Source organism: Cricetulus griseus, chromosome 5 (assembly GCF_003668045.3).
Source record: "Cricetulus griseus strain 17A/GY chromosome 5, alternate assembly CriGri-PICRH-1.0, whole genome shotgun sequence".
NCBI lineage: Eukaryota > Metazoa > Chordata > Mammalia > Rodentia > Cricetidae > Cricetulus > Cricetulus griseus.
Genome location: NC_048598.1, coordinates 15,194,480 through 15,212,866, shown reverse-complemented (window position 1 = coordinate 15,212,866; position 18,387 = coordinate 15,194,480). Strand labels below are relative to the sequence as shown.

General features: G+C 46.2%; 1 protein-coding gene across 3 annotated transcripts in view; it reads right to left on the bottom strand.

Moving 5' to 3' along the window:
* Positions 1–11,440: 11,440 nt before the first annotated feature.
* Smyd3 (SET and MYND domain containing 3) overlaps positions 11,441–18,387 on the bottom strand; it is a 524,738-nt gene continuing 517,791 nt past the window's right edge. For all 3 annotated transcript variants that reach the window (XM_027418861.2, XM_035445108.1, XM_035445109.1), the window contains one exon: positions 11,441–13,838. In XM_027418861.2, coding sequence (XP_027274662.1) covers positions 13,737–13,838 — 102 coding nt within the window. In that variant the 3' untranslated portion in view covers positions 11,441–13,736. The remainder of the gene's footprint in view (positions 13,839–18,387) is intronic.

Here is an 18,387-nt window from a genome sequence, read left to right as displayed (position 1 = left end):
TGACACCCTCACACAGACCTACATATAGGCAAAACACCAATGTCCATAACATTTTAATAAAAAATAAATCATTTTTTTAAAGTGTTGGTGGAGCTGCAATGTGTCACACAGGGTTCTGGAAACCAATAATCAACAGCGAATGAGACAGATATTGTCCAAACCTTTGTGCCTGCCCCTGGCAAGGCACAGTGGGAATGACAAAGCCCTGTTTATGGCTACTTTGGCTTCATGGATAGAAATCCCTTTTGAAGGGCTGGAGAGATGGCTCAGAGGTTAAGAGCACTAACTGCTCTACCAGAGGTCCTGAGTTCTGTTCCCAGCAACCACTTGGTGGCTCACAACCATCCATTATGAGATCTGGTGCTCTCTTCTGGTGTGCAGATATACATGGAAGCAGAATGTTGTATACATAATAAATAAATAAAATTAAAAAAAAAGAAATCCCTTTTGAAAGCTGTCCCTTCCTGAGAACTCTGTCATACCCTCTGCCTCCCCTTTTGTCATGTGGACTGTCCCCGGTCCCCTGCTGGATTGAGAGCATTCTTCACCTGCTCTTCTGGTGTCCAGTGCTTAAGAAACAGGCATCGCTGATTGGGAGGCCCTCAGTCAATGCCTGTGGTGACTGAGAGGCAAGACCCTGGCTTCTTCCCCAGAGGCTTGGAGCACACAGAGGAGAAAGCTAAACAAGAAACAGCAATTTAACGGCTCAGCTTCTAGGTGGTGGGGCAGGTGTCCGAGAGCAACCAGGAGGGCACGGTGAACATGTCTGGGAGAATGAATGAAGCTTCCCAGGCACGTGGAGGAAGAGACAGGCCTGCACCAACTGGAGCTGGCTGCAGCCTGGTCACACCTGGAGGAGGCAACCAAAGAGTGAGAGACAGAGCCATGTTGAAGAGGAGAGCTGACAAACTCAGAGCCTTCCATTAGACTGAAGAGGTTTTGCCCTCAATCCTTAAAGCAAACAGGCTGGAGTATAGACGCGTGCTCATCCACAAAGTCCAGCGTTTAATCCCAAGCACCACGTGAACCAGGTGTGGTGCTACGTGCCTGCGACCCCAGTGCCCCCTAGGGGTAAGCAGGAAGAAGTTCAAGGTCATAGTAAGTTCATGGTCACCTTCAGCTACATAAGACTTAAATAAATATGAATAAAAATAAATAAAGCCCCTTAGACACAAAACCCAAATGATGTGTTTGGAAGGAACAGAAAGCCAGCTCCACGGGACATGGAGGTGATTTCTCCAAGGCTGCAAGTGTTTGGCAGAGATGAAGCAAACTGTCTGCACTGCATAGCACCTCTCACCCCTCCTGCACCCCCACACCCAGCCTCCTCACCCCTCCTGCACCCCCACACCCAACCTCCTCACCCCTCCTGCACCCCCACACCCAGCCTCCTCACCCCTCCTGCACCCCCCACTCCCCAGTGCCTGTACTTCCATTTCCTCCCAAAGAATTTGCATGGATCCCGGTTCTGAGCCTAAGCCATTTGCCTCATTTGGAGGCTCTGCCAGGCCCAGCAGGAAAGTCTGAAGAACTTGTCACAGCTCAGAAACTTATTTGAAAACTTGAGGGGAAAAATTGTCCTTTATTTACAGCTTTTCTATAATTTTGAGGATTGAAAAAAAAATCCAAACAGGAATAGTGGTTTGTGGCCAGTATTAGTTTGTACATTGGTTGATTTTTTTATTTTCATTTTTTTTTTCAGTTTAACCCAAGCTAGAGTCATCTGGGGAGAGGAAGCTTTAATTAAGGAAATGCCACCGTTAGACTGGCCTGTAGGCTTGGGGCATTTTCTGGATTGATGATTGACATGAGAGGGCCCAGATCACTGAGGATGGTAACCGCCCTGGGCCAGTGGTTCTGGGCTGTGTAATAAAACAAACTGGGAAAACCATGGCAAACAAGTCAGCACGAAGCCTTCCTTCATGGTCTCTGCCTCCAGGTTCCAGCCATGGCTTTCCTTCAAGATGGACTGTAGGAAGTAAGCTAAAATGAGTCGTTTCCTCTCCAGAGTGCTTTGGTGGTGGTTTTGTTTGTTTTGTTTTTTAATAAATACAGGTAAGTAAATAATACAGCCTAATATCGTTTATTAGGCTTCGTTTTTTTTTTTGTTTTTTTTTTTTAAGTCAGCACATAAATTGATTACCCTACCGTGTGAGGCTGGAGTCCAAGATCAGGTGCTGCTTGGCTTGGGCTCCTCTCATGCTGTATTCATTGGCTGGCAGTGGCCATCTCCTTGTTGTCACTCTGTCCTTTCTCACAATGTTCAGTGTTTGTGTCCAAGTCATCACTGCTTAGCAGGACATCGGTCAGACTGGAGTAGGGCCATTGCCATCTGCATGGTTTGCATTTAATTACACATTCTTCCAGCACAGTTAAATCTGCAAGTACCTATGGTTAGGGTTTCAGAATCGAGAAGGGGACACTTGTCCCTTTGTGGGACTTTCTGTAAGAGATAGTGGTGGTTGGAATAATAGATGTCATCTGGCATCTGAATGCTTGGTCCTTACTTGTTGGCCCTGTTTGGGCAGGCTTAGGACATGTGGCCTTGCTGGAGGGAGTATGTCACTGGGGGTGGGCTTTGAGAGCTTCAAGCTTGTGCCTTTTTGAGTTTTCTGTTTGCTGCCTGTGTTTTGGGATGTGAGCTCTGAGCTGTTCCTGCCGAGGTGCCTGCTGCCACACATCCCCACCGCCATGCTGGGACTCTGATTTCTCTGGAAACATAAGCCCCAAATAAATCCTTCCTTTTGTGAGTTGCCTTGGTCATGGTGTTTTAGCTCAGCAATAGAAAAACAACTTGAGCTCCTGGAGGATGGGAAACACCCACGCACCATACATGCATCTTATAGCCATGCTTTGTCATGCTGGAATGTGTATCTACAGCTAGACCGGAAGTTGTCATTGGGCAGAGATGCTGTCTGCCTCCCCTTTTTCTAGCTCCTATTCTTTCATAGAACAGATTTTTGATGTACTTTTCAGTGGTTGTTGAACTCAAATGCCAAGAAAGAGGGACCCAGATGTCTTTAAAGCAAAACTGGGGGCTGGGAAGATGGTTCAGTGGGTGTTGGCACTTGCTGCTAAGACTGACAACCTGAGTCTGATTCCCAGAACCTACATAGTGGAGGGAGAGTACTGACTCCCGCAGGGTGGCCTCTGACCTTTTCTGTTTACACACACACACATCCACACGCACACATGCATGGACGCACACACGAATGCACACATGCTCACATGCATCCATGCTCGCACACTCATAAGCACAGAGAGAGGAAAAAAGAGTAAATGTTAAAAAGTAAAGCAAACCAGAAAACCAAAGAGCTGGATATTATTTAATCTTTAATGTTAATTAAAAATTCATGTCCTGCATGGAAGAAGTCAACCCACAGTGAAGTCCCATGATTATATGTGTGTGTGTATGTGTGTGTGTGTGTAATGCATTTTTTGTTAGTTTTCTTTGCTTCCCCCCCTCCTTTCTTTCTTTCTTTTTTGTTTGTTTGTTTGTTTGCTTTGGGAGGCTTCTTGTTTATTTCATTCTGCTTTGGGCAAATTTTCCATATGCTGAATCAGCACTCCTCAGATTCCAGCCACTCTAAGAATCCAGCTTTCACATGCTACACACAGAGATGCCGAAAACCCACACTCGTGGTGAGTAGAGCACAGTAGAACAACTTTCCGTTCTCTCACTCCACCCTTGGCTTCTGGGGACGGAACTCGGCTCATCAGTCTTATATGGCCAGCAACTCCACCCAATGAGCTATCTCACCAGCCCAGACTCTACCAGTGTCTTCTGACATGCAGTATGTTGCCCCGCACAGGGCCGTTCAAATCCTGAAGACTCTCAGGGAAACATTTGCTGGGCAGACTTGCTATGGTCAGGGTTTTACTTATGCACCACCCAGCCAGGCTTCACACACACACACACACACACACACACACACACACACACACAAACACACACAAATGTATGTATGTACATACTGGAGGCACTGGCTCCCGTATTGATAAAGTAAAATGCCCAGGAACGCCTAGAGCATAAACAAAGCAATCAGAGTGGTTGGTCCTCAAGAAAAGTCATTCCAATTCACTGGTGCTGGGTCATGCTTCTTAACTCAGCCACAGGGAAATCCCAGTTCAAGCAAAAATAATTCTGTCTTCATTATTCTGTAATCCGGTGGGTGTCTATGGTAATGCGAACATCCCTTTTGGAAAGGAGAAGACATTGCACACGTCTTAATAACACACTCCTGTCTGTGTCTTCCTGAAATGCTACATTAGCAACTGCATTTCATTGCTGGAACCCGGCTCAGGCTCCCTGCTGGTGCTCTTATGGCCCATTATTAATGCAGACCCCTTCGGGGATTGTACTTTGGGACTCAATTTGCCATAAAAAATTGTCCTAAGTGTCACCTTCACAATCGGAGATCACGTGACCCATGAAACACATTGAACTGAAAGATGGAAATGAATGTCAAATAGTCCCCCACAGTAAAAAGGCGCTAGCCATTGTACATGATGTGGGTTTCACTGTATCCTTGGAGATGGTGAGGGATGAAGATGTCCGCTGCTCACATCCTTGAGTGGCACCTTCGGGGCTTCAAAGCACAGGAGCACAGCCTTCCCAGCAAATATAAGAACAGGCAGCATAGCACAGCAGCTCAACAATAATCCCCTCCACTGGATTTTAGTTTTTGAAACCTTGTCTCTCCATGTTGTCCAGGCTGGCTTTAAAGTCCTAGGCTCAAACAATCCTTCTAGCTCCGACTCTCGGTAGCTGGACTACAGGGGCATGCTCCTCTGGTGGATTTTAGTGAGTCTTATCTTTTGAAACAAAAATTCCTAAGCATCCTAGAAAAATATTTTATATTAATTTTAAAAAACACAGGTTAGATGTCAAATGTAGCTCATCTTTATGGAAATCAAACACAAAATAAATTCCATTGTACATCCATTAGGGTGGCTACAATTGAATAAACCAAACAAAACAAAACCAATAATCCCTGTGTGGTAGGTGGCTTATATCTATAATCTTAGCTACTCGGGAAGTTGGAGATACATAGTTAGACCCCTGCTTCAAAGAAAACGAAGGGAAACAACAAGAGTTTGCAATGATGTGGAGAAATTAGAATCCTTGCGCATTGCTGCTACAGATCAAAAATAGTTTGATTACTGTGCAAAGCAGCATGGAGATTCACCCCAAAATTAAACATGGCTTGACTACATGGCCAAGTAATTCTAGCTCTGAGCATTCTACCGAAAGAACTTGAAGAATGCTTGCAAGTGTACAGGAAGGAGAAGCCTTCCTGGGATACTTGTTTAGCATTGCTCACAGCAGTGCTCTTCAGAACTGTCCAAAGTTGGGGGCAGCTCGCAAGTCCACTGAGAAGTGGGCCTGGGGAAAGTGGTGCATACATACTCTGCTATGTGATACAACATGGCTGAACCCCAAAGACACTGTGCTAAGTGAAAATAGGGCAAACGCAGAAAGATGAACCTCATCTTAGTCACCCCTGCCCCCTTCCTAATAAACTCCCGCATGGGTTTTGTTAAGCTCTGTGGTTCATTTCTCACCACCACCACTGCAGCAAAATGATAGCAGCTGAACACCAGAGACGTTGCACTAAGTGAAAATAGGGCAAACGCAGAAAGATGAGCTTAATCTGGTTCCACGTTGGATGAAACAGAGTCCTCGGTGCACAGGAAAATGAAAGGTGCAGCCATGGCTACCATGGTTCAGGGTGGTTCCTGTTTCCAAGGTTCCACCTAGGAAAGATGAGGCTGTTTGGGGATGGTGGTAACGTGGTTGGAAACAATCAAAGAGTGCTTTTTATTTATTCTTTGAAAGTTTCACACACATATGCAATTTAATTATATCCTCCAACTTTCTCCTCCAAACTCTCTCAGTATCCCCCAACACATCTCCTCCCAACTTTAGGCTCCTATTATTTTATTAATATTATTAACCCAGAGTCCAGTTAGTGCTGCCCATATGCACATGGGTGTGGGATTACCCACTGGGGAATGAGCCACCTGCCAGTAGACACCCCAAAGGAAAGAAACCCTCCCTCCCCCAGCGGCTGTCAACTTAGTAGCCCCTCACCTGGGGATGGGGCCTCCATAACCCCTTCCCACTCACACTGGAATTTTTAACTTCCTATGTTAAAGTACATTCTGGAAAACAGAAGGGGCGCTGAACACTGGACGAATAGAAAGGCCAAGAAGTTAACCCAGGGCTGGAGAGATGGCTCAGTGGTTAAGAGCACATACTACTCTTGCAGAGGACCCAGGTTCAGTTCCCAGCATGGACAATAGATGACCCAAAGACAGGTATTGGGGTCCAAGCTTCAAGTTGAAGATCAGAAAAGGAAAGCAGCTAGTCACTGGCTCTTACCTCTAGCTCAGGCTGAAAGGCCATCCTGGCTCCACAAACCCTCAGGCTACAATCCCAGACTGCTATGCTCTCCTCCACATGGATGGGGAATCTATCAGTGTGACTGGAGAATGAATGCCAGCTCTGAGACCCAGTTCCTGTCTTCAATAGCTCTCATGAGTCCTGGGATTAAAGTTCTAGTTCTCTTTTAGACTGATTCACTCCAGTGTAACCCTGGGTGGCCTCGAACTCACAGAGATCCATCTGCCTTTATCTCCCATGAGTCCTGGGATTAAAGGTGTGTGCCACCACCTTCTGATCTCTAGAACTGGTGGCTGACTTTGCTTTTTGAATCCTCAGGCAAGCTTTAATAAATCATAAGTAATGTTTCACCACAAGCAGCCACACCAGGCAGCTCCCAGCCACCTACGACTCCAGCTCTGATGCCTTCTTCTGGCCTCTGTTGCACACACATGCGCTGCCTTTAAATTTCTCCAATGTTTAAAAAGCTTACCTGATCCCTTTTCACTGTTTCGGGGGAAAGCTTTGCTGCAAGACCCCGTGCTCTGCAACAGGAAGCCATGAAGTACAGAGCAGGTGTGTGGAATCTAACCTTACATTATAAACAGAGAGACCCGGGAGAGACAGATGTGGACGCTGCAGCCCAGTACAAGAAAAATAAGACATTTGATAGAAAAATACATAGCAAGGAAAAAAGAGATTTCTCTCACATCTTCATATTCCCAGAGAAGTCATATGCTGAGGTCAGAGAACAGGACAATACGTTTTAAAAATACTAAACATTAGTGCTTTTCCTTCAGTAAATGAAAGATAAACAACAATTCTTGTAAATTCACAGCAATATCAGTGGAACTGAAAGAGTCCTAGAAAATGTGACAATAAAGTGGAGACTATCTTCCATAAAGTTAGACAAAAATATAGAAACAAAGAAGATCAGAGAACTAAGGCCACACAATTGCCTCCTTGGGGGGTATTCATAGGAGTGAAGGTTGGCTTAAAGGTTTTTAGTCTACATTTACTTTAAAGGGAAAAATAATTTATTTTATTATTTTATATGTGTAAAATTTGCTCTCATGTATGTCTGTACACCACATGTGTGCCTGGTACCCCTGAAGGTCAGAAGAGGACAACATACCTTCTGGAATTGGAGTTACAGATGGTTGTGAGCTGCCACAGTTGGGAACTGAACCCCAGTCCTCTGAAAGAGCAGCCAGTGTCTTAACCACTCTCCAGACCCCTCATTCACTACTTACAAATGGTTTACAATTAGCATGCAAAGTCGCAGGCTTCGCTGTGCCATTTTTATATGTCCTTGGGTTCATAAACTTACGGGTGGACCCTCCTCTGCTACTTCTGTCCCCTTTACACTTTCATGTCACACATGTATATTCCATTACCCTCTCCTTACATTCCCTCAGACCTCCATCTCCCCTCACGGTCTCCTTTCTAGTTTCAGAACCTACAGTGATATTCTTATGTGCACGTGCACACACACACACACACACACACACACACACACACACACAGACACACATACACACACATACACATGTACATACACACACATACACATGCACACATAGACACATACATATACACACATACACATGTATATATACACATATACACACACATACACACACACATACACACATACACATACACATGCACACACACACACACACACACACACACACACACACGCACGCACGCACGCACGCACGCACGCACGCACGCACACACACACGCACACGCACACACATGCCAAAGACTGAGGTCTGGGGTTGGGAAGCCAGTCCAGCTGGAGTGGAAGTTCAGGTTCATGCAGAACACTACAAGGACAGGAAATTGTAGCTCACGTCCGGGAAGACCAGACCCCGGGTAGCAATGGCGAGCCACTCTAAGACTCCGAGCAGGAGCTTCAAGAGGGCATGCATGATGAAGCAAGCATCTGGGAGGGAGGCTCCTCTGCAGCTCCGAGGGAGGAGGAAGGGGAGGACAGCAGGGGAGAGGACGGAGGCATCTTTCCTGCAGCTGACCGATGACATGGAGCCTGTGAAGTTTCTGGGACTGGATAAGAGATTTAAAAGCTACTTCAGGGGATGGATAGGATGTATTCCCTTAGTAGAGGGGACGGAAGAGTGATGGAGTCCTGAGGTGACCACGGAGGAAGAGCCGTGGCTCCCGCTGCTTTGGGTTAGTAGTGAACATACTGTCTCCATCATCCTCTTCATGTTTTCAAAGCCCAAAGTGTTGAGGAAGTGCCCTGATTTGGGGGTGTTGCTTGTTCTTGCGTTGGCTTGATTTCTTCTAGACCTCAGAGGAAAGGAGGGGTCAGCATCCTCCAGAAGCTCCCTTCAGTGACAGTCCATCATGAGGATTGCACGGGTTCCACAGACAATGTCCAGATCCCTCTCCCTGCAGAATCCCAGTGGGCTCCCCTGTGGGAGCCTAACATCCACTCCTGACTGGACCAGGGAGGAATTTTCAAGACATCTGGTTCCTGTATGGAATTTCCTCCCTCCCTGCAACTAGTCTAACTGGAGGCCTGTGGTTTGCAGATATCTGGCGGCTGCCTAAAGGAAGTGAGGGCTGAGTAGCCGCCACGAGTGGACTCCCAAGCAGCTTCCTCCTCACACTCTTGGCATTCATGTGGCACGGCTATAAATTATGCCCGGCGTGTTCATTTTCAGTTTGAATGTGTTCTCATCCCAGAGGAGCGACTAATGGCGTCAAGTTACTGATGTGAAAAAAGCCTGCCGCTACAATGACTATGGATTAATGAAACAGTCTCTCGGAGGCTGGGGCCGCAATCAATTCTCAGCCACCGGTGACATGGATTTTAAATTGTGTTCTCTGGCCATTTCCCTTTTTGCCAAAATTATTTTTCTATAATTTCATTGGGTAAATGTTTACCTCTGTTAAGTGTTTGCTTTTTATTAAAACTGGATGCGCACAGGGTGCCTTCATCCTCATACCCTGCAAGCTGGCAGAGAGGGATTTCAAAGCCCATCAGACTTTCTCTAGGAGGCGTGAAGACAAATCTCTTAATCCAGGATCATCAGTGGCTGATAAATTTCATTCAGAAAGTTGGCAAGCACAGCACCCTATCCATGAACTCTGTCCATGGGCCATGTAAGTTATTCTCCCAACTTTCCCTTGGGGCCCTTTCATTTCCCCGGTGAGTTAAAAGGGAACAAACAATGTAACAATCTCCTGCTTTTCTTTTTTTCCAAAATGCATGAAGTTTATTTTTCATTTGAGGAGGATGCCAAAGATTTCACCAATAGGCTCTGGGCATTCTAAAAATCTGTATCCTAATAGCAAATTATTCTGGTCTGTTTCTGGAAGCACAGAGTGTGGGTTTCATGATATTTATTAAGTGTTTCAGGGTTGCTATGGTGAGTGCCACAGATGGCACCACCCTCCCACTCAGTGCCTGTGCCCTGCAGTGGGACTATAGTTATTTCTACAGCAAAGGAAACCATGCCTTGATTTGAAGCTGGCCTTGAGGTTGGCATTGACCTTTGGGACTAAAGCCAGCGTGATGAAAGCAGGCTTGAAAAGCTCTGGCCGATTGGGGGTTGATAGACTTACTGTTCTTGGGACTCTCCTGGTATGTGGACACAGCTGGTGAGCCAACCTAGGGAGCCGTATCACCTAGCCACTCTGACTCTCCACGCAACCTACCAATAACTATATGGAACCACCATTCCTGGGACAAATCAGAAATGTTCAGTTCAAGTTGCGGACCTACAGCAGTCTGAGCTAAGAAAAATTATGTTGAGCCTCTAAGTTCTGGGGTTGTTTGTTACACAGTAAAAGCTAACTGATACAAGTTCTCCTGGACAGTGTATATTTTGAGATCACACAGGTTTTACTTGGCCTTTGTATTCTCTTTTCCTGGAAATATCAGAATAACTTAAAAATATTTGTTGAACTGGGTAGAAACTAGTCCTTCCAAAAGGGCTGAGGTCAAGGTCATTTCAGAGCTACTTGGTAAATCTGGGGGGTTCCAGTGCATCTGACTTCAGACTTGTTTCTTCACTCATGAAACAGTTTTCAGATACTCACCTTGTATGCTACTGATGGGGGAGGTCCTTCTGTTTGTCTTATTGGTTGATAAATAAAGTATTATTGGCCAATAGGGAAGCAAGTTAGGTGGGACTAGGAGTTGAGGAGGATTCTGGGAAATGTAGTAAAGAGAAGTCTTGTGATCCAGGCAGGAAGTGACATAGCAGGCAGACTCAGAATATAAGCATGGACAAGCAGGAAATTGCTCTCTTCCTCCTCCTCTCTTCTCTGTGGAGCTGCCATGTGATCCCAGGAAGAGGACACATGCCACTGGCATCCTCCATAAGATAAGTCTTTATCATTGGCCAGCAGCATTGTAACTAATATAAGACTCTGTGTGTTATTTTGGGCACCCACGTAGGCTCAGGTGGCCTGGCGGAAAGAGTTATCCTTACATGCTACTGTGGTTACCAGGGACAGCATTGTCTTAGGGATGTGCTGGCTGCATGGCGGCTGTGGCATGAGCAAAAGCATCCTTCGGAAAAGGCCTTGGAGCTTGTGGGTGTGCATAAGACACCCTGCACACGTCATTGTTCCCATGGGCAGTGGTTGTTTGGCAGGTGCAACCCGCCTTATGGTCGTCCTCTGCCAGAAAATAAGGTCTGTTTCTTCAGGCTCAGTTAGACAACCGTGTGTCATTCTGACAGTGTCGGCCTGCCTCCAGCCCTCTGAGGGTCGCTATCCTGGGTTCTGCATTCACCACCTGCATCTGTATTCCTCTAACATAAGGTGTGGATGGAGGCCCTATTACCTGAGGACCATTTCACCAGCAGCAAACTACTAGCCTGATTTACTATCAAAATCTCACTGAAACATGAAGGATCACACTGCTTCCAGGCCCAGTGAACCATACAAGGCTCAACTTTTTTTGGACAAGGAAAATATTTTTGTTATTTATCTAAAGCAGAAAGATAGAGACACAGGCCAATGGGTTGGGAAATAGAAAAGACAACAAAAGCAGAGGAAGCCAGTCAATTTGAATAGTGGTGAGAACTGTTTACTGTAGGACAATAGAGCTTTCTGCTCTGCCCATTAACACACTGAACCACAGATTCAAGCAATTACAGAAAAAAAATTTAGGAAAATAATAGCATACACAAAGAATTATAAAATGCTCACAAGAGTTACATAAAGAGCTGAGTTCAGTATCTTTTTTCTTTTTGTTTGAGACTTACATCCTTTTCTAGTGATGTCTGAAATGAACTAGTCCTAGGCTCTGAGATAAAGATTCCTGTGTTGGAGAGGAACTCAGAAATAAAATAATGTATGTAATTATTTATCATAAAGCAATACAGACAATATTTCAAAATCCTGCTTCTTCACCAAAGACTCGGGACAGATAAAACTATCTTCAGCAAAAAGAATGCGGCTAGAGGCATCAGGGGGCCTCATTTCAAGATATACTATAGAGCCATGATGGCAGACGCAATAGGATCATAGAGTAATAAGAGACACATGGACCAGTGGGACAGAACAGAGAGCCTAGATGTCAGCTAGCACACCTAGAACCAGCTTATTCGTCACAAAAGTTCCCAAACCGTGCAGGCTGTGTGGCTGGCCTCTTCAACAGGGAAAGCAGACACCACATGCAAGAGATGAATACTGAACTTTCATTCTGAACAAAATACTCAGCTCTTGATGGATCAAAGACCAAATGCAAGATCTCAACTGGAAACATGCAGGGAGACACATCAGTAAGGGCAACGGCTATCATAGATGCTGGACTAAGCAATTTTTTTTAATATATATGATTATAAAAGGAAAGGAAACAAAACCAAAGACAGATGAACAATTACACTGAAGTTTTGTACAGCACACAAAAACAACAGAGGACAAGACGATCTACAGAATGAGAGAATTGTTTGCTAACTGTCCTCCCAAGGTAGGATTTATGTCCATAATATGTAGTTAATTTATAATATGTAAGGAATTTAAAAAAAGAAGAATCTGATTACAAAATGAGCAACTGCTTTGACAGTCACAAATACATGAGGCCCAATCAATATCATCAGTCATCAGGGAAGTTGAAATTACAATGAGATATCATGTATGCAGTTAAAATGCTATTAAAGCCAACAAAGCAAACATAACCCACAGGTAACAAGTGCTGCCATGAACACGGAGAGAAGGAACTCCTATACACTGTCGGTGGGAACCCAAAATCAGAATGACAGTATGGAGGCTCATCTAAGGAGTGAGAATAGGACTACCATGGGAGTTAGCCATCCCACTTCTAGGTCTATGTCAAAAGGAAATGAAATCTATAAACCCCAAACATACTTGTCTGTCCATGTCTACTAGGAAGCTATTCAGAATAGCTGAGGCTGTCACTACCTTAGGTCATCACCAACATACACAAAGAAAACAAAGTACATATAAACAGTGGAATATATTATTCAGCTGTAAAGATGAATGAAATCCTGTTGTCTGTAGCAGAATGGATAGAACTAGAGAAAATTATATGGAGTGAAACAAGCCAGGGACAGAAACAAGTGTGACACTTTCTATTCATGTGTGAAGGTTAGGATGGGTGGTTGTGAGAAACGGGGAACTGAAGAGGCAGAAATAAAAGGGAAGCCAGATTGGTCCTCTCGTAGGTGCATGCCCGACATGCGTATTCAAATACTGAGATATCACAGCTAACCACATGATTTAGCATAACTAACACATGTCAATAAAAATAAAAGAACACAATAAAGACTTTGCTTCTTGATACCATGGACATACACTTGTGTTTAGGAATGTATGTGGAAATGATTACTTTAATCCAATTATCTCTATATACACCCAAAGAGGAAGTTTTAACTTATTCCATCCTATTTTTGTTTTCTTTTGTTTTTGAGACAGGGTCTTTCTACATGGCCCTGGCTGTCCTAGAATTCACTCTGTAGACCATACTGGCCTTGAACTCACAGAGATCCATCTGCCTCTGCCTCTCGAGTGCTGGGACTAAACGCGTGCATGACTACCGCCCAGCTTTTCATCCTATTTTTGGTAAGTTCCTATTTCCAATGCTGAGATCTTAACCATCAAAATCACCCATGAGTAGGCAAAGCCAAGTTGCCAGATGACATTTCAACTCATTTGTATTTATTGTAATGGTTCTGCTCTACCACGAACAGGTCTTCTCACAACACACCACAGAGACACATTTACCCACATAGACACAGAATGGCATTTTTCTACAGGAGGGTCACACAGCAAGCATCACAGGTTGTGTGACCACAATAAGGCGTTCGATCAGGGTGCGCCACCTCCCCTGTCCCTCTGGCTGTCCTTAGGAGGCTCTTATGTTGGCATCACATTCTTCCAGGAGAAGAATTAGATCTTCAATCAGGCTGTGCTCTCGGCCGTGGGTCACTTTCATAATGTCGAAGGCCTAAGGAGAAAGGAAAGGGGACAGATCAATAGCTCGAAAACACACAAGCCTCTACCTGGCCTCTCACTGTCTCCTGATGATCTAGGGGCCCTGTGGCCCCAAGGTGAGCAGTCTTTAAGGAACTGGCAGCACCGTGGTTCATGAAGCCACAATACAGGTGGCATGGGTGCTGCCTGGGTGCTTAGGAAGTGGGCTCTGTACTGGTCTCCCTGGGGCAGCCATGATCTCCAGTGACTACACTAATGCACAAGCTTAGGTGGATAGTGCTGGGGTTGAGTAATTCTCACCAAGACCAGTAAGTCACACAAAAGAAGAAATGGTATGCTGCTTCCTCCTAACAACAGGTTTAAAAACTATATTTCTTTTATGTGTGTGTGTGGGGGGGGGGGGCTATATATGTGCCATGGTGTGCTTGTGGGAATCAGAGGACAAGGTGAGGAAGCCAGTTCTCTCTTACCCTGTGCGTCCCAGGGATGGAACTCAGGCTTCCAGGTTTGGTGGCAAGCTCTTTCATCTGCTATACCATCTTGCCGTCCCATGATAACTCTTTATCTGAATTACTACGTACCATACCTCATACTTCTCGCTCTCTTCCTGGCCTGTGCTAGTGCAGTGGTGGCATGCGAGTGATCCCTTTAGCCTCCATGTTCAGACTGTTAATCAATCTCGAAATTCAACCTTTCAAATACTTTGAGAATTGGGCTGAGCTTGTGGCTTCTCCGGTGTGAACACACAGTTAACAACTCAAAGGCAAGAAGCCTCTGCCTTGGTCTCCAGTGTTTGCTTGCTCCTGGGACACCAGCTTCTGAGCTGCCAGGAAGCTCGAACCTCAAACAGTAGCCACATGTGGTGGCTCTGGATGACTGACAGAAGAGCCAAGGCACCAGCTATGTGCCCAGGGAGGCTTCGGATGCCTCCAGCATTCAGGCAGAAGTCAGCCAGTCACCGTGGAAAGGCTGGGGACCATTCCCACTGTGCTCAGATCCACTTCCTGACCCAGAACTGTGAACATAATCTTGTTGTTCTTGGCTCTACTGAGTCTTTGGATGGTTTGCTGTGGAGCAACGAACGGCCCAAACAGCAGCACTACACACTGTTCGATGGGAGGCGGGGCGGGGCTAGGGGACGGAACCCAAAGCTACCACATCCGGTGGGAATGGGTTCTAAAGACCCTTCCAGAGATGTGGCACTGGTGACTGTGAAGCACCAGGCAATGGGCTCCAGGACAAGCCAACCCTCCCCCACCCCCCACCCCACTGAATACAGGTGCAGTAATGCCAGGCAGTCATAGCCACTGTCCACCAGTCTGCGCTAATCCAAAGTCAGCATGATTGCCACACCCCGTTTAGTTACAGACATTGCTTCATAAACTTTTCTTGAAAATTTAGGTCTCTTCCAGTTGTTTTGATTATGATATGACAGATCTTGCAGCTATGGGTTTCCTGTTGTTGTTATGGTTGTATGTGGATGTGTTTTCCTTTTTTTTTTCTTTGCTATTTGTTTAGATAAATCCTTAGGGGTAGAATTCTTGGGTTCGCACACCTTGAAGCCATAGAGATTTTTGGAGCTGGAAAGCAACGAGTAGGTCTCACAGTGAGACTGCTCTGTTCTCGTTAAATGCATCAAGTTAGACAGCCTGGCCTCTGCAGAGGGGAAGACGGAAGGAGGAAGGCAGGGCAACAAATCGGTCTGACTGCTGGCTGCTGGCAGCCTCAGCTCCTGCCTTCTCCTCCTGTTTCTGTAATGGTGTTCTCTTCAGGCTTAAAGAACAGAAAACAAGTAGGCTCTCTCTCTCTCTCTCTCTCTCTCTCTCTCTCTCTCTCTCTCTCTCTCTCTCTCTCTCTCTGTTTCACTGTCTGCCTGCCCCCCACCATGTGTCTGTGTGTGTGTGTGTGTGTGGTGTTGGAGGGGCGGGAGGTGGGGGTTACATTTAGAAGTTAGGAGAAAAAAAGAGAACATTCAAAGAAAGCCATGCTGCTCTGGGCTTACAGCAGTGGTCAGGCCCGCAGGAGGGGCCAGGGCAGATGCAGGGAACTTGTTTCTTGCTAATCTGCACAGGTCTGCCCTGCTGCAGTTACTGCCCACATATCCCAAGGCAGGGCTTGTTGGAGGGGACGGAAGGGAGGAGCAGGGGCCGCCCCACCTTGCAGGCAGTCAAGCTCTGGGAGATTAAAAGGCAACATCTGGTGCCTCATGTTTTATTCTCTTTCCCTGCACTGCCCTGGGTCCTCTGCTGTGCTGGCCATGCTGGGGTCTGAGGCAGAGACCTGGATGATGGTGTCATTACAGAGGCTTCTGATCAGATCCTTTGTGGCAAATTCTTGAAAGCCACTATGGCTGTCCTGTCCCCATCAGCTTGTCCAGAGCTATGATGTGCAGGGGAGGGTGAATGTTCTCTGGGAGAGCCTGCTGCAAACAGGACCTGGCTGGCCCTGCATCCACCCCGAGAAAGGGCTCACCTGGCACAGCGCCCTCTGCTGGTGGTTCTCACAGCTCCTAGTCAGACCAAAAGGTTTGGCTTGTGGTTGTTTCTGCTGGTTTTCCACCTGGTGAAGGACCTGAGCCTCTCTGTGACGTGACTGATGGCCAAATGACAATGTTGTCTTCTTGTCACCCTGACCATGTAAGGCTGATCTGAGTTTTCCCAAGCGTGTTTCTAGGTCCAGTATTCCTTCCTCACGACCTCCTGCAGTTCCAGTCCTAACCAGAATTTTCCTGTCCACTGAAGGGGCAGAGCTGCCATCTGGCAGCAAGGCAGGTGCCCAAGCTTCACTGGAGACTTGGGACCTATGACCACACTGGGGCTGCAGGGCCCAGCAGACAGGGAAGCTGCCACCATCTGAGCTCACAGCCACCCTGCCCAGACTGCTTCCTGAAGGCAGGGGATAATGTCCAGCCAGATGCCCTGATCAGAAGAAACTGCTCCAACTCACCTGGCCTGAGAGGGGCAGGGTGGGATGTTTATCTCTCAGGACCCACCCCAGTGTCTGCGACAGCCTCCAGCTGTGCACATTGCAGTGACCATGGAGAATAAACAGGGTCTCCTGGGTGTAGCTTGTTAGACAGCCTGAGGACCCTGGGGTGGCCCAGGTCTAATGATGCTGGCCATGCTGTGTCCTCTCATTTGCTGGTGACCTCAACACTAGTGTCATAAGAGGGCAGGGAGCCAGTGTTCAAGGATTCTATGCACCACAGTGGCTAGAAGCAGAGGAGAGGAGTACAGGAAGGGGGCTGAGGACTGACGTGAAGATAGTAGTGTGTGTGTGTGGGGGGGGTAAAGGACAAAAGTATATCACTTGTATAGAAGCCAGAGCTTAGATATAATTAATACATATGCTTTTCTCTGAGCAATAGTCATGGATGGGAGAGAAATTGAGAGAAGAAGAAAAGAATGCTAACTCTGCCAACAACTTTCATGCATTTGCATGACATGCCGAGCAGGGCAGACCTGATGATGGAGGAACATCTGGTTCTTGTCCCGGATGCCACTTGTGTCTACCATGGTCCTGGGCCCAGTACCTGTCTGGGACAGAAGAGAGCCCTGAGAGCTCGGGACACCTCTTCAGCTTAGCTGGAAGGAGAAGAATGCTTCTTCTCACCTCACCCCTCAAAATGAAGCTGCAGTAAATCTTGGACAAGCCAGAGCAACTGTTGCCGGGAGCTCTGAGTCTCAGAGCCTCCCAAATGCTACACACGTGTGTGTCAGAGAGAACAATTCCAGTTTAATTTCCTGTAGTGGCGTATAAAACAGATTAAGGAAATATAAAATCCGAGCAGGCTTGGTTTGGGGAAAGCTTCTCTCTTTCCATTAAGTTTTATTTTTTTAGTGGTAGCATTTAAAAGGGGCCTGCATACAGTCAGGAACAGAGGATTCATTGGAAGCCTCCAGTGGGATGTGCTGCACCCACGCACATATTCTAAATGTCACACCGGAAATGGCAATGTAGATTGTCTGCCACATGAGAGGCACAGGGCTGTCTGAGAAATAAAGAAAAGGCCCCCAGAACTGATTTCCATCTCATCATATTTTTTAAAGCAATTTTAGAATTGTGGCCATGTATTAAATAAAACGAATGAGATCAAATTATGATTTAAAGTTGGAAACAATATGGCTTTCTTATTAATTTTTAATATAAATATATTAAGTTTATCAAGGATCTCATATGCTTTCTACTGTGAGCCTGGGGAATGTAATAAATGACTTCCCCGAGCGTGATTTAAATATGGATATAAAAATCAGAAGGAAAAGAAACACATGCAAGATAAGAACCTTTAGATCAAGTCCCCGCAGGGGGACACTGAAGCAAGTTTTCCTCTTCTGCCCATCCCAAGAAGAAAGCAGTGTGTGTGCAGGGGGAGGCAGCCTGGGAATTCAGTAGGGGACAGAAAGTACAGCCATGTCCACAAGCAGCTCGAGTCACTGAACCCCTTTGCGATGGGCAGCAGGAACCCCCCAAACCTCCAAGGACCCCTGCAAGCTCAGCAGCTTCCCTGCAGACCATTCCACTCTACATCTTCAAAGGTTCACTGCAAGTGTCAGTTCCCCTTG